This window comes from Aspergillus karnatakaensis (genome assembly GCF_047715665.1).
Source record: "Aspergillus karnatakaensis strain CBS 102800 unplaced genomic scaffold BJY04scaffold_57, whole genome shotgun sequence".
NCBI classification, from domain to species: Eukaryota; Fungi; Ascomycota; class Eurotiomycetes; order Eurotiales; family Aspergillaceae; genus Aspergillus; species Aspergillus karnatakaensis.
The window spans coordinates 102,589-127,185 of record NW_027395769.1 but is presented as its reverse complement, the minus strand read 5'-3'; the positions used below and the strand labels follow the sequence as shown (position 1 = coordinate 127,185).

Here is a 24,597-nt window from a genome sequence, read left to right as displayed (position 1 = left end):
GCGGTTAGGTACCTATAATCTCACGGTAATACTCCGGCTTGCATATACATCAAATACCAGTGGCAATTACAGATGATCAATTGATTAAGCCAAAAATGACTGCTTTGCGATTTGTTAAGTCTGTAAGTGCTCATCGACCTCACTTCAGTGTCATTGATCCCTCTGACACGTCATTCAGGTTTGGGATTCTTTCCGAGCCACTTCGGGGCTGGAACCGCGGTAGGCCTTAAGGACCGGTATCTAAAGCCAGCAATTGCTGAACAAAAGCTCTTGCCGCGAAATAGGCTTCTGGACAATGTAAGCCGAGCTATTTCCGACTACCCTTATATAATCTCAAAGCCCCATAGAGCCGTTGGTGACTCTCGCAACCATTCGCAATGTGCTGATGACAAGTGTTTACCCAGCTCCGAGTGACCGCTGCAAAGCCAGGAACAGTGAACTTTGAACTAGACATCCAGAAGGAGCATACAGTAAGTCATATATTCGAGCTTATAGGGTCAAAGAGCTAAGACCTTGCCAGAATCGCCTCAACATCCTTCATGGCGGCACTATTGCTAGTATGGGTAAGTAGGGCATAATGCTACCTTGTCTCCACAGCCTTCGGACTCTAAATATGTTCAGTCGATCTAGGCGGATCTCTGGCTGTTGCATCCCGTGGGCTCTACGCCACAGGCGTATCAACCGATCTGAACGGTAAGAGAGATCAAACTTTGTAGGAGCCAGGGTTGACCCGCAAACGTACCTAACTGTCAATAGTTACATATCTCAGCTCTGGTGGTAAAGTTGGTGATAAGATTCTTGCAGTACGTCTCACCACTTGTATATCTATTCCTTGACCTAGGGCTGAATCTGCAGCAGGAAGTGACTTGTGATAAGTGTATGTTCGTCTCTTTGATAAACAAAACCCTATCTAGCATTCGCAGAGAATCAATCACTCGGAGTGTTACTCACTAACCATTGCTACAGTCGGCAAGACTCTGGCATATACCTCTGTCAGATTCATGAATAGCAAGGGAGATGTGTTCGCGAGAGGAAGTCACACAAAGTATGTCCCATCTTGGATGTCTCTGGGAACCTAACTAACTTGCCAGGTACGTCGCACTTGCTTGGAAAGACCCTAAGAATATCGTTGAGGAGTTGAGTGAACGGAAGTCATCGCCATAGAAAATCCCTATATAAATCGGTATTACCTGATTGAAAAATCTAGGCTTAACACCAAAGAAGTATTAGAAGTTTCTATATCTGTCTGGATATATTATGTAGCTCAAGGGAGAAGTCGAGGTTTATTAGCCATTGTATCATCCAGTGTCATTCTAGTCGAGCCGCAACGAAGTAGCTACAAGATACGAAGTCGGGTAGAGACTTGGACCGTGGTTGGTAAAGAAGTTAAGGTTCTCGAAGGAAGATCTTGTAATTTGAAGCAGATAATCTAGTCGAGCCACCACCAAGATTCAGCCACCCAGTAATTCACTTTTGATTATTCCCAAATCCACATTCATACATGTTCGTGCAACGGGTCTTCTTCTCCTTCACCTGTCCCAAGCATAACTTCATCGCCATCATCTACTAGACCATCCTCTTCATCCGGCATTGTCTCATCAACGATCGCGTCCTGGCCACCCAGAGCCTTGACCTTGGCTTGAGTCATCTCAAAGACATACTGACCGAGATGCTCCACGCCCTCCATTGGAGAGCTCTGGGACTGGTCGCCCAATGTTCGGGTAGTTGGAAACATTTCACCAGTGACAAGCCTGAGTTTATCGGGGCGCTGCAGCAGCAAGTCGAAAGCAGGCTTGAGCTCGTAGCATGACTCAAAGACCTCGCGGCGGCCGAGGATGTAGAGACCGAGGCGGGCGCGAGAGAGCGCTACTGTGAGGCGGCGAACGTCGCGGAGATATCCGACGGTGCGAGTTCGCGTAAGAGAGAGAATAACGTCTAGTATAATTCGTCAGCAAAGAGCGCCTGGGGGAGAATAAGAGGTGAGTGAGGATGTGGATAAACTCACAGTCATTCTGCTCGCCCTGGTATCTGTCGACCGTCGTGACGTTCTTGGGCATGCCAAATAGAGTATTCTTGGCACAGCGATGGTTCAAGACGTCCTTAATTAGTGCCGTCTGACCTGCGTATGTTGCAAGAATCGTGATCCTTGAGGCTGGATAGCCGAGGAGTCGCATGTATTGGAAAATGGCAACTGCATACTCTGCTTCTCCAAGATTTTGGATGAAGTGAGGAGTTGGTTCCCTTTCACCTACGCCTTGATAGTCTGGCACATTAATGAATTGGTACTCAAACTCAAATCCAGCATTCGCTTGTTTGAACTCCGGCGCCTGTTCAACTACGGGCAAATTCCCGAGATTGTTGTAGCGCCATCGGAAAAGCTCTGCAATACTGGGTCTAGCACGTCCTTGCTGGTCAAGCGTGATGGCCGGGACGCCGAGCCGCACTAAACGAAGGAAAAGACTCTGTTCAAAGTGTGCATATTGTCGGAATGCCATATTCTGGATGATGGGGGAGTTTTGAAGATGGTCTCCACATAGGACAACTCGCTTCAAGGGGAGTTGACCATCCTTCATGTTTTGTAAAGCAGCAGGTACGAAGCTTTCAACTTCGGTGATCTGCGCAGCCTCTTCCATAACAACATTGTCGTAATGGAATCCAAGGTCGGCAATCTCCTGACGACGCATGGCGGCATGCGTGCTTGTCATTGCGATGATTCGAGCTTCTTTGACAAGGAGATAGTTGGCCTTGTCTTTGGGCTGTCGCAATATTTCGAAAGGACGAATATCTTCTAGTTCGGAAAAGATCTTGCTTATATGACGCTGGCACCCTTCTGCTGTATCAATCAAGGTTTCTCTGCCAACGGAAGGATCGAAAACAGGCTGTGGTGCGTTGGAGAAATAGGCGTGGAACGGGAAAGCCGCGACAATGTCATTTGTAGATACGTTTTCAACACGGGCAAGATCCCAAAATTTTGCCCAGGCTGGTTTCACGTATACTGTGTTGAAATAACCGGCGGTCTCGCAGGAGTTTCCATGAGCACCCTGTGCTCCTATTGAAGCTGCTAAGCGGGCGACCTCCGCAAGGAAATGGTTTCGATTGTCGAGGAAGGATTCCACACGGCCATATTTACTATAGCTTGTTTCTGTTTCTAGTTCCTCTTCGCCGTGACCCAAACGCAATAGATGGCGCTCATCAACATCTAACGCAACAATCTTTTGGAAGAGTTGGTTTAATGCTTGGTTACTGTGCGCAATCAGTAATGTACGTTCGTTAGGGAAGTTGTGGTAAATATTGTTGATAATTTGGGTTGTGACATCAGTCTTTCCGGTTCCAGGGGGACCAACAATGATTGTGAGTCCTGGCTGTGTTCCTGATGCGATCGCTTCTATCTGTGCCGGGGTAAAGCGAACAGTGTTGAGCTTTGGAGCATCTACAGGGTATGGGCCTGGGTTGGGCGGCTTGTAGGTCGAGACGCGGAGAGTCTTGGGAACCGTTTGACTTTCGAGCGACTGATCCCTCCTTCGCTTCTTTGAGGTAGTGGTGGTTGGCGGCTGTGCTGGCTCTTCAATATATTCAAGAACGTATGGTGGCTGGAAGCTGGACGTGGCGTCGCCCGAAGGCTCAATACTCAAGCCCGGGAAACTCTCAACCAAATGCTGCCAGTCCAAAAACGTGTCTTTAAAGTCCACAGACTTCAGTCGGTTCGGTAGCTCACTATATCGTGCCCCGGAAGGATCTCCATAACCCAGAAATATGTCCTGAATCCACGATGGGAGAGTGATATCAGACACAATGAGCCTTTGCATGGTTTCGAGGATTGACTTGAAGTTATTCTCCCTTCCTCTCCTTCTCGCAATCACATTGATAAGAGGGTAGATGTCTGGTTTCCCTTGGGTAATGCGGTCTTTGTCTGCTTTGTAGGCAGCAGCATCGATGTTGAGTAACAGTTTCCTGACTCGGGGACGAGATCGGTAGCCGTTTGCTTGTCCTGCTGCCGGTTCGCGGAGCGGGCGACCATTTTCATCGAGGATCTGTACAACGTCCGCGGATCTAAGATGCATGATACCAGGTGTTTGAGAAGACCCAGCATCTCTCAGCCCTAGATTACCTGCTTGGCCAGACTGCACGGCTAGGAGAAAGACGACATCGTCAGGGCGCAGTGAGTCCCATTCTGCACGGATGTGGTCCGCTAATCTGCCAACCTCGATAGTAATCTCAGCTCGCACAAAAGCAGGTTTCGCTGAACCGACCTTGGGGGGTGCAACTTCAATGATGGCGGGTTTCGAGATAGGTATAGCCATACGAGAAAACCCATCAAATGTCAGGGTTTTTCCGTCCTGACTCGAACGGGGTTGCATTCTCTTGACAATAGACTCCATGTCCTTGCGGATCTGGAAGAATGCTTCAGCGCGGGAAAGCAAGAACGACCGCCAGAGGAAATCGCCGAGACTAAGGTATTGAAGGTTCAATTTAGGAATAGCAAGCGGCCTAGAACCATCATAAGTCTCATTGCGAAGCAATGCCGAGTCATATAAACTGTCTTCTGTCGGCAAAACGCTAAGATGAGAGGCGGCCTCTTGAAATGAGGTTGCGCGTTCATAGTGCGACAAGAGCACTTCCATAAATAGAGGACGATCAGTTACAACACTTGCTTGCTTGGGATAACTTGTGCGGAACCCTAAATGCGAGCATAAACTTTGAAGTTCCGAGTCCTCCAAAGAGGATAATTGACCTTCGAGTTCGGACCGTTGTTCAATGGAACCGTAATTCGATAGTGCCAGGATCGTCAGTTTATCCTTGTAATGTTTCATGGAAGTCCTCTGTAGCTGTGCCAGATCACTACAGTGGGCATCATATACTGCTTGCGATGACAACGCTTCCCCTGTGTAGTCATTGATTGCAAATGCGGTGAAATGACTGAAAAGGCTATGGAAGTCGCGGAACAGCGCATTCTCGGTGGAGCGGTAAGTTTGGGATAGACGCATGATCGGGAGGAGGTGAAGATCTTTCAGCAAAGTGTTGACATAGCGCCTAGTTGGCAATTGGCTTTCTAAATCGACGAGGAATTCGAGGAAGCGTTCGCAATATAGCAGATTATCTGCCCGGTCCTTCTCAGTTCCGTTCAGTCTTCGCAAGAAGTCAAGAAGCATGGTGTAAAGCCATGATCGTTCGAACCGCATCTTCGCCTTTGCCCCGTCATCTCCAGCATCATAACGCTTAGCTGCCGCCCTCCATGCCTTTTTCAGCGTTGGGGATTTTGCCAACACGCGCTCCCTCGCCTCTTCGCTGTGTAAATTATGCCAAATGGATATGGAAACGAGGGGAGCGCATTCTTTGCGGATTAATGCATTTTCGAGCGATTGAAACGCGCTGATCATGAACGATATTATGGAAAGCCGAGATAAGGTAGAAAGTGACTGGTCGATGCTCATCGAAAGTATTCGGTTGAAAAGGTTGGAAAATTCATCGGGGCGGTCGGAAAAGATGTCTGCGTATCGTCAGCCTGTGCTCAATGTGCAGCAAGCAATTCTTCTAACTCCATATAGGCAAATGTTCTCTTTGCTTGACACTCACTACCAGTATCAACAGCAGAACATGATAGTTCGAGGCGTCTTCCGTGTAAGTAGGCCAGAGATACCTATCCAGATTTTAGCAAACCGTGACGAATGCGAAGAGCAGAAGCGGCGCATACTTTTCTAGAACATTCAAGTTTTCAAGTGTGAGAAGAGAGCGAAAGCTGAAGCCCTCAGCTTCCAGAGGGTCCCAGATATCTTTCTTGATCACATCATGCTTCACTTTGCGAACAACCGAAGTCTCGAGCCAATGGGTTTTCGCTAATCGCACCCAAGGGTTATCATCACGAAAGTCCTCCACTGTCGGTCTGGAGTCAAGGCCGTGCGCCATGGCATGCTGTGTCTGGATACCCATCCCTCGACAATGGAATTGCCAAATAGCACTCCGAACGCGGGCTCCAACAGTCTATGGATTTGCGCAAGAGGTCCGCCCAGCTGGGCGGAACAGATACCTAGCTTTAGGCGCGCGTCTAGCGCATCTTATGATTGGAGAAAATAAGCCTGGAGAGCCGCTCGCGGCTCCAATGGCCGCCCTGAGGTTTCGCCCTTTTAGAGCTCCCACGCGACAACGGATATCAAACTCCTTCCCTACCGGACGCCATCCAAAAAAAAAAAAAAGAAATGGCGAATGCAGATGTTGATGTTTCAGGTATATACAGGAGACTGATCGACTCCTTACTGCTGAAGGCAGAACAGGTCAAACCGGGTAAGGAGATCGAGCCTCCTTTAGCGGAAACACAGCTTGGGGAGGCATTTTGGCTTGTACAAGGGGAGGATGGCGAAGCATCCCAGGAATTGAGTCAGCCAACACGATTTGCCGCTGTCGAAATTGCTTTTCGGGAGAGGTTCTATGGTCTTCTTGTACGCCTTGCTACTACCAATCTCACTCTGATGCAAGGCTGAGCCACTGACTGCATCGTCACACTAGGCTACAACAGCGATCGACGATCCCGAATTCGTTTCTATATGGCATTTGCTCGACATTATCTCTGTTTTCTCCGATAACGGTTCGTCTTCATTTCCCGCGCATTTGAATGTCGCCCTAACGCCGTTCAGAACAATGCGAACCTGGCCTCATATTCTGGTTGATCGAGGAACTGCTGGATAGCCAGACAATTGAGGGCTGTCGCAAAGTTTTCGATTACCTGGAGTCTCGAAGGGAGCGCAACACAAAGGTAGAGTTACCTTTGTTTCTCAGCTATTCTAATGAGATTCTGACTCCCATGAAGAAACACTTCAAACAGAAAAGCTTGATCATCCTGAGATCTTGTAATGAGTTACTCCGGAGGCTCTCACGGGCAGAGGACACAGTCTTCTGCGGCCGCGTATTTATCTTTCTCTTCCAAAGTTTCCCGCTTGGCGACAAAAGTGCGGTAAACCTTCGAGGTGAATATCACACCGAAAATGTGACGACATTCGACACGGTGGACAAGGAAGACGGCGGTGAAGTGGATGGTATGGATGTGGACATGTCCGATGTGAACGAAGCACCTGCTACAGGCGACATACAGATTCAAGAAGCCGAATCACAAATTGCAGCCGAAAAGGACGACAAGTCGCCTAGCCATGATGTGGCAAAGACACCCCAAGTAACCGTATCTAAGGCAGAAGATAAGTCCGGGGAAGGACCGCTCGATCTAGGCGCCCTTTACCCCATATTTTGGGGGTTGCAAGCGTACTTCTCTGCGCCAACAAAAGTCTTTGATCCTCAGCACTTTGACACGTTCAAAACTGGGCTTGAATTCACACTGTCTGCATTCAAAACCGTCAACACCGAGCTTGAGACTTCTAACAGCAAAGCATCCGAGGAAATTCGGAAATCAAACAAACGGAAACGAACCGCAGACGGACCCGAAATTGCAAGCAGCTTCAACCCAAAGTATCTCACTAGCCGGGAGCTTTTCGACCTTGAGGTAATATGATCTGTAGCGCGTTGTGTCTTCAAGTCTCTGACTCAGCGGCCTAGGTCAATGACACGGCTTTCAGGCGCCATGTACTGGTCCAAGCCCTAATCCTCCTGGATTTCATGCTTTCCCTCACGCAAAAGTCCAAGGCGAAGCTAGCTGATTTGACCAACAAGTCTGTCTTGTACGGCTTCACACTTAACGACGATGATGTAAGTCTCCCTCGGTACTGACGTGGTTTAACTCCTAGCTAATGTTTCTAGGGTCAATGGGCCGTAAAAATGCGACGATCAATTGAAGGATATCTTCAAGAAGGCGCTGGCGGTAAATTCTATTACCGCATGGTAGATACAGTTTTATCCAGAGACAAAAACTGGGTCCGCTGGAAGGCTGAAGGCTGTCCTCCAATTGAGAGGCCGGCGATCTCGGTAGATGAGTACCTCGAGGCTCGTGGAAAGGCAATCAAGGCCTACACAAACAAACACATTAAGGCTAACCCGATGGGTTCTCTCGATCTCAAATTTCTCTCTGAGAGCGAATCATTATCTGGCATCGAAAGACTTAAAGAGTCCGGAAGGTACGCATTCCTGGGGGTATTCAAGACTGAAAGCACCTTCTAATCTACATTAGGTTCTCTGTTCCTGCCTCGGATTTCTTAATGGGAGTCATCGATGACATCGATTTCGATATAGACATGGCACAGACCAAGGAGGATAAGGCCACCGCAGACCAGACCAAAGCTAGTAAGACTTGGCTGATGTTGCGACTTACCGCCAAGAGCAAGTTTGCAGCTTTTGATAAGATCGATGATGGGAAGAATCTCAAAAGCCTTTTCGAGACTCCGCAGCCCGCCGAGAGCACCGCGCAACCCCCCACAAGTACACCACAAGAGTCAACGACAAAATCTTCCCAGGAGGGCGAATCCAATGGGCCGGCTCAAGATCACGAGCTTGATGCAGACTCTGCAAATGCTGCCGGTGTTGCGGAGCCGAAGGTGTTCGATACAAATGATACGCCACTTACTGACGCACCGGCAGCGTGAGACCCCAACGAGGAATCCAGCGGTATAGGCCGTGCATCTTTCCATTGGACCTGTTGCCGCTCTTTTGGTCATCACTTGTGACCATGTAACGCAACATGCATCATGCATCATGCACCTCATTCTGCAGAAAGGGGCAAGCTTGTCACAGGGCAAGACAGTGCTGATCAATAAATGCATGCACGTAGATAAGCCTAAAAACCACTCGGCGAAGTGACATAAAGGTTCTTCAGTCTCGAGTATAGGCAGCCTCAACGGTTTATTGGTTGACGGCCTACGCTCCTATCAAAGGCCGGCGTCAAACTCTCGAATGAGGCCACATCACGCCTCTCCACAGTCATCGCATGCACGACCACATAGTCATACTACTGTCCTGTGCGTTTCCTCGAGGGTTGATTCGAAATGCAGGGAAACAGGCGCCTTCTTGCATTATTAGCAATAACCACTAACGGCACACAAGTAGAAGGCAATGTGGTATTGCGATCCGAATCGCTTCACTGTTGGCGCTTGACGAATGGTAGCAGAAGCAGCGCTATTCCCTTATTGATGTCTTTCGTCTCAATCAGACTCAAATCTCATATTTTGAAGGCTGTTATGATTCCTATTCATGAGGCAAGGTCGCCACCTGGAAATAGATGACAATTGCAGGACCATTGGAGAGAATCCTTCAATTCTTTGAGTTTTGCACCAAGTCCAATAATTGACCAGTTCTCAAGAGACAAACCCTAGCTGCCTCCGCAATTTATCAATGATCAACGTCCACACCACCTGCTCGTACCTGCATAAGTTAAGAATTCGGAGCCTAATAATCCAGACTCATGATGAAGAACATCATGCATAAACCTCAATCTACCCGAAACGGGTCTTGCTTTGACAGCACACAGCCTAACTGCCCTGTTTCTGGCAGCAACGTGGAGAGAGCATGGCATTTGCCTGGCGCTTGGGAGTTGGAGGATCCAAAACCTGCAGACTTGGAGATTCCAAATCTCTGGAGGCGAGATTAAAGGGTGGCTGTCATGTTTCACGGTAAAATTAGGCCCGAGCTCCAGTCTTCAGTTCGAGCTTTCGAGCCTTCGAGTCTTGGTATGGGAGGCGATCAAGCCGTCGTACCATGATCGCGAGTTCGCTGCTGCTCAATGCTGATCAAGTGTTGGTGAAGCACTGCGGATTTCAAGGTACGACGACGGTTCCTAAATCATGCAGAGCTTCGGGCACACCATCCAGGTCTCAGCGAGTATTTTGGAGGTTCGCTGAAAAATGTGCCTCGGTAAAAGACAAGATAGGGCACCGCTGCTGGAGCTTCTGGCCTCGTGGCGTTTCAGCTTCGATGGAGACCCGCACAGACCAGACAGGGAAGGGCGGCTGAAGAGTCGAGTCCTTCTGACTTCCTACTTTGAACTTGAAAGAACTCGAATTATGTCCTACAGGCTACTCCGCCGTACCCCAACCTGAAGGAAGACAACTGACTAGATCACAAAGAACAGCCCAAATTGAAGGGGAAAGCTCTCCATCTTGGCACGGCGCGAAGCCTTGAAGCAGATTAAGGCGGCACCTCCGGAGCGTCGATGATTTGCCTGTGATCTTCTTCCCCGCACCGTTGTGACAAGATGCCACCTGCGGTCCTGCGATCATGACTGATCAATCAATCACGATCCTTGATGTTGGTATGTATTATTTGCCGCCAGAAGGAAGCTTTGACATGATCAGGCCATATATTATTATTATTATTATTATTATTATTATTATTATTACTATGGGCTTGCATTCTTCAGGTTAGGTACTTACGAAAGAGCAGCCCCTCCACTTTCGGTTCAACCGCCTGCAAAGGTAACAGTCTGCTGGGATCGGATCCCAAAGTACCGCCCAGCTTCACTGACTGTACCTCTGTCCGATTTGGTCAATGCCGCCTCGATGCGCACACGCACCGGACGGGACAATCAGTACGGGCGCCTCATCGAACGAGTCGGGATCTCAATCGCGACGAGCTGACATTTCCGAGATTTCGGCTGGGACCTTTCCTCTCTAGGCAATGAAGCCACAGCCAGAGAGCCGTCTTTTGCCTGAAGAACAAGATGCCCATCACAGGGGCGTCAGGCTCATCACTGGTCAAGAATTCTCCGAGAAAACCAAGGCCGAACGCCTGCGTAATACGTTGAGAACACCAAGAGCTGCTTCTGCTTCCATCGTACTCGACAGGACGACGAACCTCGTTTCACGATGTTCTGGCCTTTCGAGTTGTCAGGTATTCATAGAACTATTCTGTCCAGTTGGCTTCAACCCTCAATCCCCTTATATAAATTGCACTCCGATTGACGTCTCTATCTGCCACGGTTGACAGCAACAAAGACACTTGATCATCGAGCCACAGTCTCCTATCGCCAGCTAATCGGAAAAGCTGCGTTTGGGTTAGTTTCCCATATGTGTACTCCATACAGTACTTCTCAGGCAATTCTCCGGTCCTCTTCTCTAACCGAGCTCACGTCAGGCGCCTGGATGTGATGGAACAGTCTTCCTGTTGACCCACTACGACTCATGTCGACGTCCTTTGAGTATGCAAAGTTCAAAGAACATCAACAATAATTACCCCAAGCAGAGAAGGCCTGATACTCCGTACATTCCTCAACACCCGTTCTCCGTCGGCTGAGTCTCCTATTCATCCATTGCTCCTTCGGTCCTCCTGATCGTTCGCTTCACAAAGCAAAGATGTTTCATGCAGGTGCGGTGCAGTGGAGTTTGCTTCCCCTCTTTGCTCCTTTTCGCCCCGTGTGAGGCCGACCTCAAATAGCCCGGTGGAGACGACGCTAGCTCGAGACTAGCAACTAGCAACCGTTGACAAGCACACGAATTTAGCGTCTTTCGGTTCAGAGTCCGTTCTGGTCAGAGTCTGCTCCATAGAACTGGATTCTGGAACCTGGATCGTGGTTCTTGCCGGCTTGCGCAATGTTCCGGAATATTAATCCAATCTCTGCGATATTATTTTACGGGTAGATTCAGGTCAGTTCAGCCGTCGTGGCCGAGATGGCCGCGATGCTTCCGAAGATCATCGGAGAAGACTCATGCTTCAATCTGCCAGTCTGCCATCGACTGTAGAAAATAATTAGAGATAAAATAAAGTCTCCTCCGTATGATTGTGGAAATGTTGGCCGTCAATTCCCGACGGCTTCCTCCGCTGCTTCCACGAAACCCTGCCTTATCTTATGGCGCTAACCCCAAACGAGCAAGGAGGTCAGACCTCCTCCGACTCCCCCATTTGGTGGAATCCAATTCTTCCTGTTGTTCCTTCAGTGTTCCATGGCTCTGGTCGACTCTCCGGCTCTACAAATCCTTCCTGTTCCTGGCTTTGTCAAACTATTGAGAGACTAATTCAGACTGGGTGCGCGTCGGGTTGTTTATGATCTTCGCCAATAATGCGCCACTCCTGCTGTCATATCACGCCCCTCTGTTGTTAACTTGTTCGAATAATAATGAAAAATAATAGTGTTGATGGGATGATGGGTCCGTCCCAACTCTACCCCCTCGCGGGAGGAGTCAGTTTCACCCCCCCTCCCACCCTCGTGTCGTTCCCCTTCAGGCTTCACGTCACTTTGGCCGGTCTGTCTTGGCTGGCTGATGGCGGACAGGGCGCTAAATGTCCTTCAACTCTAGGGCCTCTTGTCTCGATCCAGGCTTTGTGTTTGGTGGATTCCAAGCCAAAGCACCACTTAGCCTCGCACAGCCGGAGCGTTTCTCTTCCCACCTGGTGTGCCATCTGCTACAGGCGAATCAACCAGCGCGGCGCTGCTTGTGTCGGGCCCGGCTCCGACAATCCCAAGCAATGAGCAACTGAGTATCTGAGCAAGGGTCCGGTTTTCCCCCTCTAACAACGGTTAATTGGCGCATAGATAGACGGTGGGGATGATTTCTTAGACTGTCTCGGCTCCCCCAGCGACCCGCAACTATGCAATGGAAATGCGGACGGCGGATGCAGGAATCATCCCGGTTTGGCCTCCTCGTTCCACGTTGGAAGGCTGCCAAACAGCTTTGGCTTCAAACAGCCAATCTCTATCAAGACACTTTTGCGAACGGCGGTCCATTGCCCTTGTGCACATTTCTGCTCAGTGCTGAGGTGGAAATTAGTCCAGCATGGTCGTGGTACCCTTTCTCATTGAACGGTGCATACGATCCAGGCCGCGGCGCACCAACGTTGTTTCAATCCGCCGGCAATAATAGTAGTGCCATCAGGGAAGTCAGTGCTCGTGAAGTGGAAACTTAATTCTCGATCGTGTATGTACTCCGTACCACGCACCCTTCCTGTCTTTTTCCACAGGGCTGCCGCTCCCTCGTCTGCTAGATTCCTGCCTCCTCTCCGCCACCTTCGCTTCTGTCAAAAGTGTATGGCCGTCCTGTCGCCCTCGATCTCATCTTAGGACCAGCGCTTGACTTGAGATTATACTTCTGCCTGACATATCTTTACTACTATCTTTCCTGTCCAGCACCCGCAAATTTTCCTTCTCGGTCATTTTGTGGTACCACTTGCCTCGAACTCCAAGTAGCGCCAATCTCTATCCAAATCCGAAACACCTTACTACGAACCTTGATATCGTCATTATTATTGCAAGCTGCTACTCTGAGTAGGAGCTCCGCTGAATAGACCACCGCTGTATCATCCTACAACACTGAAATTTGGCTTGAATCCCAAGCTGAATCTTGCAAATACCCACCTTGCTGTTACCCGCTCTCTCGATTCGTCTTGTGAGTTTTGACTGGCATCCTCTGATACTGCTGGGATAGCGGCTTATACCTGTAGCTTGGCGCGAGATATCTCTGTCTCGAACCTTTTTTTTTTTACTTTTCTTGCCCGTTTTTTCTTGAGTCGCCTCCTGCATTAGGCCTTGGTTGTCATTCGTTCCTAAAGCCTGTCAGCTTGTCATCAGCTGGAAGAAACCCTGCCTGTCACCCCTCATTCCCAGCACGACCCTCTCTACCAGTGGCATAGGTGATAGATCCGGTGGATCATTACTTTCGGACTTCGACCACAGTCCTGGACCTAAGCGCCCCGGTCTTCCTGGTCTTATTTTGAAAGACCTTGATCTTCCTGTCCTGACCCGCTTGGCTAAGCACTGTTTAATCTCTTCTCCTCTCTTTCATTCTCCCCACGCGCCGGGAGGCTGGAGTCGTCGGTCACAGCTGTCACAACTTAGACCCAACTGTGGAATCGACCTTTATTAGGTACCGCCGATTCGAGGTGGCGGTCCCAGTCCCGGCGACAGTTCTCCCTTTTCAAGTTTCTAAAGGAAACATCCAGGCGGTTAGGTTAGACCAATTTCGTGATCGTCAGCCACTCAAACAGGTGGCAGTCCAAGCACACCCGAACGGGAACGACGGACGAAGAACTATTTACTCTTCCATCTTGTCGTTAGCCGTTACCCCTGGACCAACGGCTTTCTGAGACCCTGGGCCCTTCCAGAAGAGCTCCGAGACTCCGACATATCTTTCAGACCCACCCCATTGAGCACTATCTGCGACCCTTTTCCGGTCTGTGATAGTATTTGATCTCTTCGGGCTCATTGATTCCGAAGCTCCAGGCTACATCTACTTTCAACTCTATCTTTTACGGAACATTCATGGATTAGACGGACCAGGATTCTACGATCATGTCAGTCAGTGGCCCTTGTGCCTGGGTGTCTACGGTGCCATCACCAGCTACTGCTCATTCCCCTACCATCACGAGTTCTTGGGCAGCTGTATCCTGGAACAACGAGCAAACCTCATCGAAATCGAGAGTGAACTTGGCAGCTCTATCTGGCCTTGGAGGGCCAGCAGGCGAGCTTGAAAAAGCTGCTCCTGTGGAAATGCAACCGGCTGCGGTCAAGGCTGAGAATGCCTTTTCAACCCAGCCAACCGCCGGCCCTTCTAATCCGCTACACTATTCAGGGGGGGGAGTACCTTTGACTAGTTTGGAAGGACAGAATGCAGTCGCCCAAAACGATACCTTGTCCGCCTTGAAACTAGAAAGACTCAACGCCGAACCCCGGCAGACACAGCCGGATAAAGAATCGAATGCCAAGTCAGAGATACATGATGAGTTACACGAGGATGAGAAGGATCACAGCGAGATCAATGCAGCCTCTTCGGATGAAGACGGTGCAGGATCCTCTGTTGCTGGTGAGAAGAAGTCAGAAGAGAAGCTGGATAGAAAGAAGATGAAGCGGTTTCGGTAAGTGAACCATAGCCCTTGACCGATTATATGCTAACTTGCACAGTCTTACACATAACCAAACGCGCTTCTTGATGAGTGAATTCACGAGGCAGGCACATCCCGATGCCGCTCATCGAGAACGGCTATCAAGGGAAATACCTGGACTTACTCCTCGTCAAGTTCAGGTCTGGTTTCAAAATAGGTATTGTTATCCAGGCAGCAGAAACATGGGCTGTTTACTCACAATTTCTACTAGACGCGCAAAGCTCAAGCGGCTTACCAGCAATGATCGAGAGCGCATGTTGAAATCTCGAGCACTGCCTGATGACTTTGATACAACCCAAGTGCTACGGACTCCTTTCGGCAGCAAGGGTTCCTCGGAGGTACTTCTTGCATTAGCCGTATCCACTATATACCTATGACCTAACTTTGTCGACCAGGGATTACTTACCGAAGGACTACAACGCCTCAATGACGATGAGTACATTATCTCTCCATTAAGCTCGGCCTCCACCACTGGCCCTGGCTTTCCATCAGCCTCCACAGATAGAGGGTTTGAGAGTTATCAGAATCGAGGAGCAGCGGCAACTGTTCCAGATCTAAGGAGCACACGAGGAACCTTTCCCTTTCCGCGATCGAGCAGTTTCTCTGAATCCTCCTTCAATACTGGTCTTCAATACCCTAATCGATTTTCGAGGCCAGGAGAGGCCGTATCCCACCATGGCGTTGCTTACCGGCGACCGATGGACTATGTGATGAACCGGTCGGCAAGCGGTATGATGGTTGGCTACAACCAGCCTCGCACGCTGGAAGGTTCTGTGTCACCTACTGGCCAGCCGGAACAGCAAATGGCGTACGGAATGGACCATAATAGTAAGACATAGACTTCCGTCCGACAGTCATAGTGCTAACCAAGCTCTCCATCGCTATAGGCCCACAAATACACAGTTATCAAAATCCTCTTTCAATGCCTGCTCCAAAGGCATACGGCGCGATAGAAATGAATACGCACATGCAGCCTCCTGCAAGAACCATGCCCACCCTACAGCATTTGCCGGTCTCTGAAGCATCAGAATACCGCCCTTATTCCTACGAACACCACCCTTACAGCTTAAATACTGGCATTCCATTCACGCAGGCCAATGCTTCTAGCATGAGCCTACCCGCGTCCTTCCCTTCTGAGACAGGGCATGTCCCCCAAGGCCCTGTTAGCGCTTCTCCCGATGAGCGAATGGCCAACTCTCCGCATGTCATGGACCCCCTGCGAGCGAAATACGGACAGAGTTACGAATATGCGAACTACCTATAGCCTACTACCGCTATCTTTTTTTTTCACAATCCTCGCCTCTCCATGCGATACTTCGAAAGCGATTACATTTTGACGTACTAGGGGCCCCGTCCGAGTACATGTTGGATCGGACATAGGCCTCACTTTTCTCTTTAACTTCTCGTATATATGTTGTTGTTTGGACATATGGTCTTGATCTAATGTTTATATTGGATGTTGGTTGTTGCGAGGCGGAAAATATATACTGTTGTACAGGAGTCGGAACACTTGGCGCACGGTTTGCCTTTTTAGCTTTGGCTTTCAGCTTTTGTCTGCACGTTGCTTGTTAAAAGACTTATTTATCTGATCTAAAGGTAATATTAAAAATTATTCACTCCTGCTTTGGATCTTTCAGTCAATGCTTCAGAATACATACTGTAGTAGCTGGAGAGGCGCGACCTCCATCCTACACTGCACAACAAGCCACTTGCCACTTCAAAGTTCAGGCACACTGATGTTCCAATCAGCTCAGAGAGAAAGCACCGGCCTCAATAAAGGCAAAACGTATACCAATGCCAAAAACGCAATTACCAATCCATCGTCAACGCTATTGTAATCGACCAATCGTTCAATCGTAGATGCTCGTACTCATTTGGAGGCGAACAGTCATCGCGCAAGTCAACCAATCGGAGCCCGCAGATTGCTAAGCCTATCAACCACTGACCATTTGAACATAGATTTCTGGTGATCTATAAATTCAGCAGCTTAGCATATTTGATTTTGGCTCATATTCCATCACCCTTTATCAAGATTTACTCATCGCTCATCTACCATCATCCGAGCTTGCCTCACTTCAAAGCCCTCAGAACTACCAAAGTACCACGCGAAACTTTCAACGAGCTGAACAGCTGCATCTCTCCAATCATCTGACGTCATTCATACCATCCATTAGATATACTTTCAACACTTCACCAAACCATCTCAAACGACCCCATTCAACTCAGATCCCAAAGCACTCAAAATGGTTCACCCCGCATCAACCTGTTGCAAGACCAACCCCGCCGGCGGCTGTGTCTGCGCCGCGCAAGCCAAGTGCTCCTGCGGCAAGGAATCCGCCCTGCACTGTACCTGTAACAAGTCCGCAACCGAGAACGCGATCCAGGGGGCTAGGTGTTCGTGCCGTATGTGACTCCTCTTTTCCCTGCTTTCTTTTTCCTGGGTTCACGAACCTAGTTCTTGGCTTCGTTTGACCTTAATTGGGTTCTTGTGGCTAACTGGAGTTGGTGAGAATAGGTGCTCGCCCAGCTGGCCAGTGTACCTGTGAGCGGGCGACAAGTGAGAATCATCCTGTGAGTGGGGAGGCTTGTCCTTGTGGGAAGAGGCCGGAGGGTGAGTTTGCTTCCGTCTTCTTTTGGCTGTCTCTTTACTGAATGTTGGTAGCTTCTTGTACTTGTGAGAAGGCTGAGGCGGTTGACTCTGCTCTCGAGACGGACTTCACGACTCGTTCTTAGAATCTACTGTTAAGATCTTTTTCGGTGTCTTTTTAGGAGGGCGGTTGAATTCTTCTATGTTCATCTTTGTATTATTCATCAGGGACGGCGTTGTTTGGAGTCTATAAGGGGATGATTATGACACGACTTGCATCAGAGCATTTGGTATTTTTTCCATCAGTCCAATCAATCAACACTTGAAACAGACGTCTTGAGACAACCATGTAGAGTATTCCGCGTACATTAACTCGATCACGATCAAGCCATCCATTTATCTCCAAACCTTCTAATGTACCCATTTCGAAACTCTCGTAAGCTCGAACTAGCCTCCTCAGTCACACAGAGGTTCTCCAGCACCATAAATGCCCGCTTCACACGATACCCAGTCGTATCGCCGTCATCTGAGCCCTGAAATGGACGCGAGTAACTCGAAGGCATCTCAAACCCCGTCGCAATATCCGGTTCGTTGAAGGAGTCTTCGTAATGAAATACATTTGTGAGGGTCATGAATCGTCCGAGCCAGTATACTTCAGGCATGGCCGTTTCTACCTGTAATTTTGAACACAAGGGTGGTATTAGTACAGTCTTCCTGTTTGGATGGGACAAGCGAGATGGGTTTCTGGTCGAGATAGGATAATGGTAACGGGGAGTCTGTGTAGGTCGTGGTATTGATACCATTTTCTCTATCTGAACCTTCCGCCTATGGCTGCTTGTATTCTCAGGAGGTGGTTTGGATGACGATCCCGTTGCGCTTTTTGCGGTGCCAACATCCCCATCCGTACGGGATGGAAGGATTGGTGGCTCATGCTGGCTTGGGACGTATGCTGCTGGAACATTGTTCTCCTGACCATAGAATTCCGTTTGCTGGCGCGATTTTGGGTTCAAAGAAGGCAGGTTGATAAGGCTCGACTTACGTCTTTGCTTGGGGACTGGGAGCTTCGTTGGCTGGGACTCCTGGGCTGTTTTTAGATTCTCAAGACCCTTAGCTAACCGAACGCGTCGTGGGGATGGCATATTCCCTGCTGTCTCTGGGGGTGTGATTTGGAACGAAGATAGTCTGTTGCCAATTTGATAATAACGAGGCATCAGAAGATCGCTACTAGTGGTATCCTCTGGTTTAGCCCGTTCCTTCCTGATATGCGCTGGCGCGGGCGCTCCTGCTGATATCTGTACACTCAGCAAGCCATTGCTGTTGCCATAATGCACTGATGACCGCCGCAGCAAGAGTGATGGACGGTTTAGACGTTCGTGAGCGGCGTGCTCAGATTGTATTGACAATATCTCCGTTGTGTTTTCGATGCTTTGAGATTTGGGGGGATTGAGGAAGCTCGCCATGCCTCTTCTACCCAATGGCGATAGGACGCTTCTTCTCCCCTCCTTCTTGTACATTGAGTGCGAGTATAATTTTCCTTTGGGTGGACCTGTCGGAGACGGAATCCTCGAGGAGGTGAGTATCGTCCTTCGAGTTAGGCTCACGGTTGGCTCAGTATGTGGGAACCCATGAAGAGGGTTCAGACGTGGAGCCAAGCGCCGAACCTGGAGGGTCTTTGTCTTTGTTTCTCGAGAAACCTGCATACTGCGTCCATTGTGTGGGGCTTTGAGCTCATTCTCGCCTTGGTCTTCGTGATCAGATTCGGGCTTTGCTTTGTCTAGTGCGTATAGGAAGCGGTGGTATTGAGGTGCTGAGATGTTGCGGATCGATCTAGATGGGGTTGGGTTGGAGCTGGATATGTTAGGGTCTTTTCTAGCCGACATCGACGTTGACCTGCTCTGCATGGTGGAATTTGAGCTGGGTGAAGTGTGTTGTCTGGGCTTATGGCAAATGTGTTTCGTGTAAGTGCACCTGAGGATGGATGTGAGGGAGATCTTGCGCCTTTGTCTCTCAGCCATGATGGCCGTTCTTGAGATCTAAGACTAAAAGGGAGAAAGACAGACGAATGGGTGTCATGTTGTTTGATTTTAAGATGGAAATGGGCTTATATGTGTGATGAAGGGCAGTGCAGTGTGCCTGGTAAATGGCAGATCCACTTGATGGGAGTGAATATCAAACATCCTGAGGAAGGACAATCTTCCCCTCAGAAATCTTCACTGCACTCCCCTTCAACACTAGGCTCTCAATCTTTCCTATCTCCTCAACTTCAACATCTACCCCTATCTCACTGCGTCTCCCCATCTCAACCCCCTGCACAATGTCATACGTAAACCTCCCAGTCCTGCCCGCTTGGAGCGTCAGGAACGCCGTCAACCCACTCGCCGCACTCCCCGTCGCAGGATCCTCCAGATTCCCCAATATGGTCCTCGTCCGGATAATTTTCTTCCCCAGCTTCTCATCCTGCACATCCTTCACATAAAAGTATGTCGTGACCAACCCCTCGTCCCACCCTGCATCCAAAACCGAAGCACTGACCTCCCTCCCACCATTTGCGGTTGTCACGGCACCCAAAGCCTCAAGAGATGGCAGCTCAACAAGAACCTGACTCATTCCCTTCACACAGGAGAACAGCTTGATGGACTCCTGCGTCAAGTATGGCTTTAAAGCAGGATACAAGGCCAGCGCATCATCGACGGAAAACTGATTCTCGTGAACATGCACATTATGCGCTACACCCGCCGCCACAACACCCTCTGCATCAGACTGCAGAGTAATTGGGAACTCCCCGGCTTTTAAGCTTAGAGTCTTGACCGGCGCATCTTTCTCCGCGGTGTGGTACAAGAACCACGAAGCAGCGCCGATAGTCGGGTGGCCGGCAAAGGGGAGCTCGACACTCTCAGTGAAGATGTCGATTGTGCGAGACTCCCCGGTGCTGGTCTTTGCGTGCACGAAAATTGTCTCTGAGAGATTGAATTCGCGTGCGATGGTTTGCTTTTGGCGCTGGGTCGGTTGTGGTTGGTTTGGCGGGGGGAGAAAAACTACGCCAAGAGGGTTGCCCTCAAAGGTCTTTGTGGTGAAGACATCGAGAGTGACAAAATCGAGGTGAGTCGCCATTGCTACAGTTCGCTTGAGGTTGGAAGGAGAAAATATCGGGAAAGTGGCCGTTCTCAAGTACGATGTGCTGAGAGAATTTATAGTACGAGAGGCTGACTTCCCCACCTAGGTTGGTTATCACGGTGACTGAGTCATCAGTGCTACTTCACGTTAACTAGCTTGGAAGTGAGTCAAAACAAACCGTGGTATTATCCAATGATGCTATTGCGCCGTATAACATGCAGATGGCGCCAAAATACCTATATATCCAGCTTAGCCTAGAACTCCCTAACTCCTCGTATCTCATCATTCTATAGTGGAATAATCGGTCAACATATTACTCCGAGTCGCTATCGACCACAAACCCAGCTCGCATGCGTCTGCGGCTTGGGACGGCTACAGGTACATCTTCTTCGTCGTCTTCGTCTGCAGCCTTGCTCTGCTGAGGGCTGGGGGCATCCCTACTCTCACTGTGCAGATTCGGCTGGTTATCCTTCTCTCGATCCCGGTTGAAAGCTAGGTCATCATCGAAGTAAAGCTCGTCCTCAGTCGAATCCTTCTCAACGCCAGTTTCGTCGTTGGCCGAGGATGCCACAGAGGAGGCGCGCGAGAGGGTACCAGTATTGCCCATAAGGACATCACCGTCATCTAGATTAGTAGTAGCTTGGCGACTCTGTCTTTGCCGTTTCCCGCTAACTTCCTGCTCCTCTTCAGCAGCAGCGTCGCTCGAACGCTTGCCTCGCTTCTTCTTAGTTGTGCCAAGCAGTTCCTCAGTCCTCCCCGTAAGTAATGCCTTCTTGATCCGCTCCGACTGCTCCTTGCGTCGTTCTTCTTCGAGACGGAAGAACTCCTCATCTGCCTCATCATCACTCTCCTCATCACTGGCATGCACATATAGATCGCTCTTGATCTTCGCCAAGCGTGATCTGGTGTTCTCTAATCGCGCAAGACGCCGCTCCTCTAGTGTTCCCTCATCGACTGGGTATTTTTCACCCTTCTTCTTTCTCTTCTTCTTCAATTCGTCGAGCACATTAGATTTCGACCGCGGATTTGGTGGGAATAGTGGCCCATCAGGAACGGTATCCTCTCCCTCCGAGTCGGATCCAAATTTCACATCGAGCGTTGTCTGCTCGGTGGCTCGTCTGGGTTCATTGCCATACTTGCGCCGCAGCAGGCCATCAGGATCACGCTCGTCTATGTTACCAATGACTAAAGCTTTATCGATTGTTGCCTTTGATTCCCGTAACTCGGTTGAGTTTAGATTGGATGGAATAATCCAGGATGAACCTTCCACATTTTCCTGTCCCAGTCGCTCAAACTGGATCAGAGTCATGAGGAGGCGGAGTTTGGCGTTTAAGAGCATGGCTTTTTTTAGTGACTCATCGTGGGATTTAACAGCTATCATCGATCAGTTTACAGCCTGTTTCTGGAAATTTGAGGGTACTTACCGATGATAGGATTAGGGGCGTTGTGACGTTCCCCGAGCTCCTCGTCCCGAGCGTTTAGCTCCCAGGCTTCTCGTTCGTCTGCTGCAGACCCCAGAACCTCGCTGATACCCTTAGCCAGTGCACTCTGCTCATCTTTTACCAAAGCAGCAATCACAATGTTGATCTTCTCATCCGGGGTTGTAGCTGCCTTCGGGTCAACCTCAAGTTCAGCCGGGGCCCTCCTACTCGTAGGTATCGTCTGCTTCTCATGTCCGTATTCTAGGTAGAATGCGGTCGAGTTAATTTTATCAAAGAGTAACTCGGTGATCAGCGCAGGACGCTGCTCCAGTTTCTTCACGAGCCTGCGAACGAGCTGCCGAACCAATTCCTCCCACTCCCTGAAGACAGGTTTCTTAGAATCCATCCCGCCAGGCCCTTTGATCATGCGGTAGAAAAGGTTCAAAATGTCAACTCGGAACAGTAACACAGTCATCTCCTGTTTAAAGGCTATGCGGTAGAAGTAGCGATGGGCGCGCTTCAGTTGTTCTGTGTTAAGTTCCTTGTAGTACTTGGTGAAAGCTACAAAAGTGTCGACGCATTTCTGGGTGCAAAACCGTGACGCGAAACGTGAAAAGTCGAACTTGCGCTCCTTCGACATTCTTTCGGCCTCGACGAAATCTTCGTCTTCGGATCCCTGGTCTTCCTGATTAGCTTCGTTATTAGGCTGTTCCTCACGTTTCTTCTTCCTAGCTCGCCGACGCGACCGGACTTGCATATCGACATTCTCCTGGGAATAGCGTTCCAGCATTCGCAAGAAAACATGACACAATTCGGTACATGCGTCAAGATAACCGAATCCTTGTTCTGTGTATCCACGAATAACAGCGAGTATGCGGTCATGGGTCGACTCTTCGTAGAAAATCCGGTTCTGGATGTTCTCTGCAATCTCCTGGTCCTCTTCAAGTGGTGACTGAGCCATCTCTTGTATTGTCAAGAGGATCTGGGTGAAACAGCGCATAGCGGCGTTGAGATCCTCCCACTCCTTGTTATCAAGGCCTGTCTGCATCGACCTGTTTAATACAACGAAAGTCTCCTGGTTGAACACACCGGCAACCAATCCAAAACTGTCTGGTTCAAGTTCTTTGCCGGATTTTACGGCCTGCGCGTGCTTTTCACGTTGGCGGGCGCGGCGAGCACGTTCGGCCTCGAGGAACCAGGAAACCGTGTAGAGGAAGTGGCGTTTGTTGATATCAAGAACACGTACTGACTCTCGTTCAATTGCTTTGCGGACATGAACGAAGAGCGGGTTGAAACCCGAATCCAGGAACTCCTCTACAAACATGCGTAGATTCGCCGTGGCAGGTTTGCTCAGATGAACCGGTGTACTAAAATCATTGTACCGTGTCATGTCCTGCCCTTTTCGGCGAGTCCTAGGCTTATTCCATTTCTTGGTTTGGTCCATTTTGAACAAGGTCGCTTGGCCATCTTTGAGCACGTCCTGACCTGAGACTGTTGATACTTTTGCATCATCGCGCTTGACCCAGATCATTGTTCCGAACCGGCCATGTCTGGTAGGCGCATTCTTTGCGTATTCTCTTCGCAAAGAATTTTCTTGCTGTAAGAGGTTGTTCAGTTCGTCTGTGCGTTTGGCAGTTCGCTGGGCATCATCCATAAAAAGCTTCTCAGCACTAACACCTTTCACAATATGGAATAGAGTTTCGAGTAGGGGTATATCTAGCATGTTGAAGTCTTCGCTGACATTTGAGCACATCGTGAGCAGGAGAGCGAAGACATCCTGGTCATGGAAAGCGTTGATTGTCGCTGATCTAGAGGTTTCCTCCTCCTCTCCTTCTGCAGCAAGGCGAGCATTCACGGAGATTATAGCGATGTTCCGCAGAAGGTAGAGCATTATCTTGAGTATCCCCTCATCTCTAGCCGTCCGTTCAGATCGTGTTATCGCCATGCTGGGAAGGCCGATTCGGATAACGCCCCGTAGAAGACCGCAGCTGCCATTGTTGAGAATACCGCGTTTGTATGACACTTGAGCTTGTTGTAGGTAGGGTATGTGCCGGTGGTGATTGACTGTCATCTCGCCGTGGATCTCCAATGGCCATGTCAAAGGTACTAACAATTCCACTGCTAGATGTTAGAGGCTAAGACAACTAAGGAACATGAGGGCATGATAGACTTTACCACAGGCGAGCGCAATCCTTGACATGTATTTGCTTTGCTGCCCACTATTCCACCAGAGTGAGAGGATCTGTATAATGTCGCCATTGACCAGGTTCGCTTCCCCGACACACCGCGCGACGTCCATCCGGTTGAACTTCTCATCGTATAGCTTCAGCCATCGTTTGATATCGCGCAAGCAGGCCAAAGCATCGTCTCCGAGCACGTACTTATCTGCATCTGCGCCATTGAAGCCGCCGAGCTATATCAACGTCAGTCGTGCAACTCCCTTGGTGCAGATCGGGCGTACTCACCGCGGTAACCAAGCTGTAGACATGGGCGCGGACATCGGGATCGATGACTTCAACGGTCTGGTTGAGCGGCACTGCTTCCTCCATCGTAGCCCGTTGAGTCTATGGCCTCGCCTTCGGTGTTTATCGTCACCATCTACCTGCCTCGAAATGGACCCCAGAATCTCAGATCGACTCGCGTTACAACCAAGCCAATCAGAGCGCGTCAACCACGCGTTGCGCGTCTGGTCCGCGGAAGATTCGGATATGCGGAGAAACTAAGAAACCGACAGCC

The 24,597-nt window shown here is 49.6% G+C and overlaps 7 protein-coding genes across 7 annotated transcripts; 4 read left to right on the top strand and 3 right to left on the bottom strand.

The window, feature by feature from the left end:
- The first annotated feature begins 14 nt into the window (after positions 1 to 14).
- BJY04DRAFT_130352 (PaaI family thioesterase) lies at positions 15 to 1,382 on the top strand. Its single transcript, XM_073708475.1, has 10 exons — positions 15 to 122; positions 179 to 219; positions 285 to 297; positions 405 to 470; positions 521 to 563; positions 622 to 693; positions 757 to 803; positions 859 to 877; positions 967 to 1,045; positions 1,092 to 1,382. The coding sequence occupies exons 1-10, from the start codon at positions 96 to 98 to the stop codon at positions 1,162 to 1,164; spliced, it is 480 nt and encodes a 159-aa protein (XP_073567111.1). The 5' UTR covers positions 15 to 95; the 3' UTR covers positions 1,165 to 1,382.
- On the bottom strand, positions 1,092 to 5,972 carry BJY04DRAFT_230796 (RNA helicase aquarius). The gene is made up of 4 exons (XM_073719364.1): positions 5,693 to 5,972; positions 5,538 to 5,638; positions 2,006 to 5,488; positions 1,092 to 1,935 (listed from the first exon to the last, which is right to left on the bottom strand). Exons 1-4 carry the CDS (start codon positions 5,926 to 5,928, stop codon positions 1,496 to 1,498), a joined length of 4,260 nt encoding a protein of 1,419 aa, XP_073567110.1. The 5' UTR covers positions 5,929 to 5,972; the 3' UTR covers positions 1,092 to 1,495.
- A 174-nt stretch (positions 5,973 to 6,146) lies between these two features.
- On the top strand, positions 6,147 to 8,719 carry BJY04DRAFT_130303 (THO complex subunit THO1/HPR1). Its single transcript, XM_073708474.1, has 7 exons — positions 6,147 to 6,434; positions 6,502 to 6,580; positions 6,630 to 6,748; positions 6,803 to 7,486; positions 7,540 to 7,689; positions 7,741 to 8,054; positions 8,108 to 8,719. Exons 1-7 carry the CDS (start codon positions 6,195 to 6,197, stop codon positions 8,517 to 8,519), a joined length of 1,998 nt encoding a protein of 665 aa, XP_073567109.1. The 5' UTR covers positions 6,147 to 6,194; the 3' UTR covers positions 8,520 to 8,719.
- A 5,430-nt stretch (positions 8,720 to 14,149) lies between these two features.
- Positions 14,150 to 16,003, top strand: BJY04DRAFT_210052 (homeobox domain-containing protein; the record flags this gene model as incomplete). Its single annotated transcript, XM_073714203.1, has 5 exons — positions 14,150 to 14,712; positions 14,759 to 14,896; positions 14,951 to 15,077; positions 15,135 to 15,567; positions 15,627 to 16,003. 5 exons carry the CDS (start codon positions 14,150 to 14,152, stop codon positions 16,001 to 16,003), a joined length of 1,638 nt encoding a protein of 545 aa, XP_073567108.1.
- A 721-nt stretch (positions 16,004 to 16,724) lies between these two features.
- BJY04DRAFT_198538 (putative copper resistance protein Crd2) lies at positions 16,725 to 17,659 on the top strand. The gene is made up of 3 exons (XM_073712622.1): positions 16,725 to 17,142; positions 17,255 to 17,350; positions 17,402 to 17,659. Exons 1-3 carry the CDS (start codon positions 16,983 to 16,985, stop codon positions 17,470 to 17,472), a joined length of 327 nt encoding a protein of 108 aa, XP_073567107.1. The 5' UTR covers positions 16,725 to 16,982; the 3' UTR covers positions 17,473 to 17,659.
- A 1,343-nt stretch (positions 17,660 to 19,002) lies between these two features.
- Positions 19,003 to 20,508, bottom strand: BJY04DRAFT_198536 (PhzF family phenazine biosynthesis protein). Its single transcript, XM_073712621.1, has one exon. It carries the CDS (start codon positions 20,435 to 20,437, stop codon positions 19,496 to 19,498), a length of 942 nt encoding a protein of 313 aa, XP_073567106.1. The 5' UTR covers positions 20,438 to 20,508; the 3' UTR covers positions 19,003 to 19,495.
- An 87-nt stretch (positions 20,509 to 20,595) lies between these two features.
- tof1 (putative DNA repair protein (Tof1)) lies at positions 20,596 to 24,457 on the bottom strand. The gene is made up of 4 exons (XM_073719363.1): positions 24,327 to 24,457; positions 24,037 to 24,274; positions 21,865 to 23,979; positions 20,596 to 21,814 (listed from the first exon to the last, which is right to left on the bottom strand). Exons 1-4 carry the CDS (start codon positions 24,408 to 24,410, stop codon positions 20,754 to 20,756), a joined length of 3,498 nt encoding a protein of 1,165 aa, XP_073567105.1. The 5' UTR covers positions 24,411 to 24,457; the 3' UTR covers positions 20,596 to 20,753.
- Positions 24,458 to 24,597: the final 140 nt, after the last annotated feature.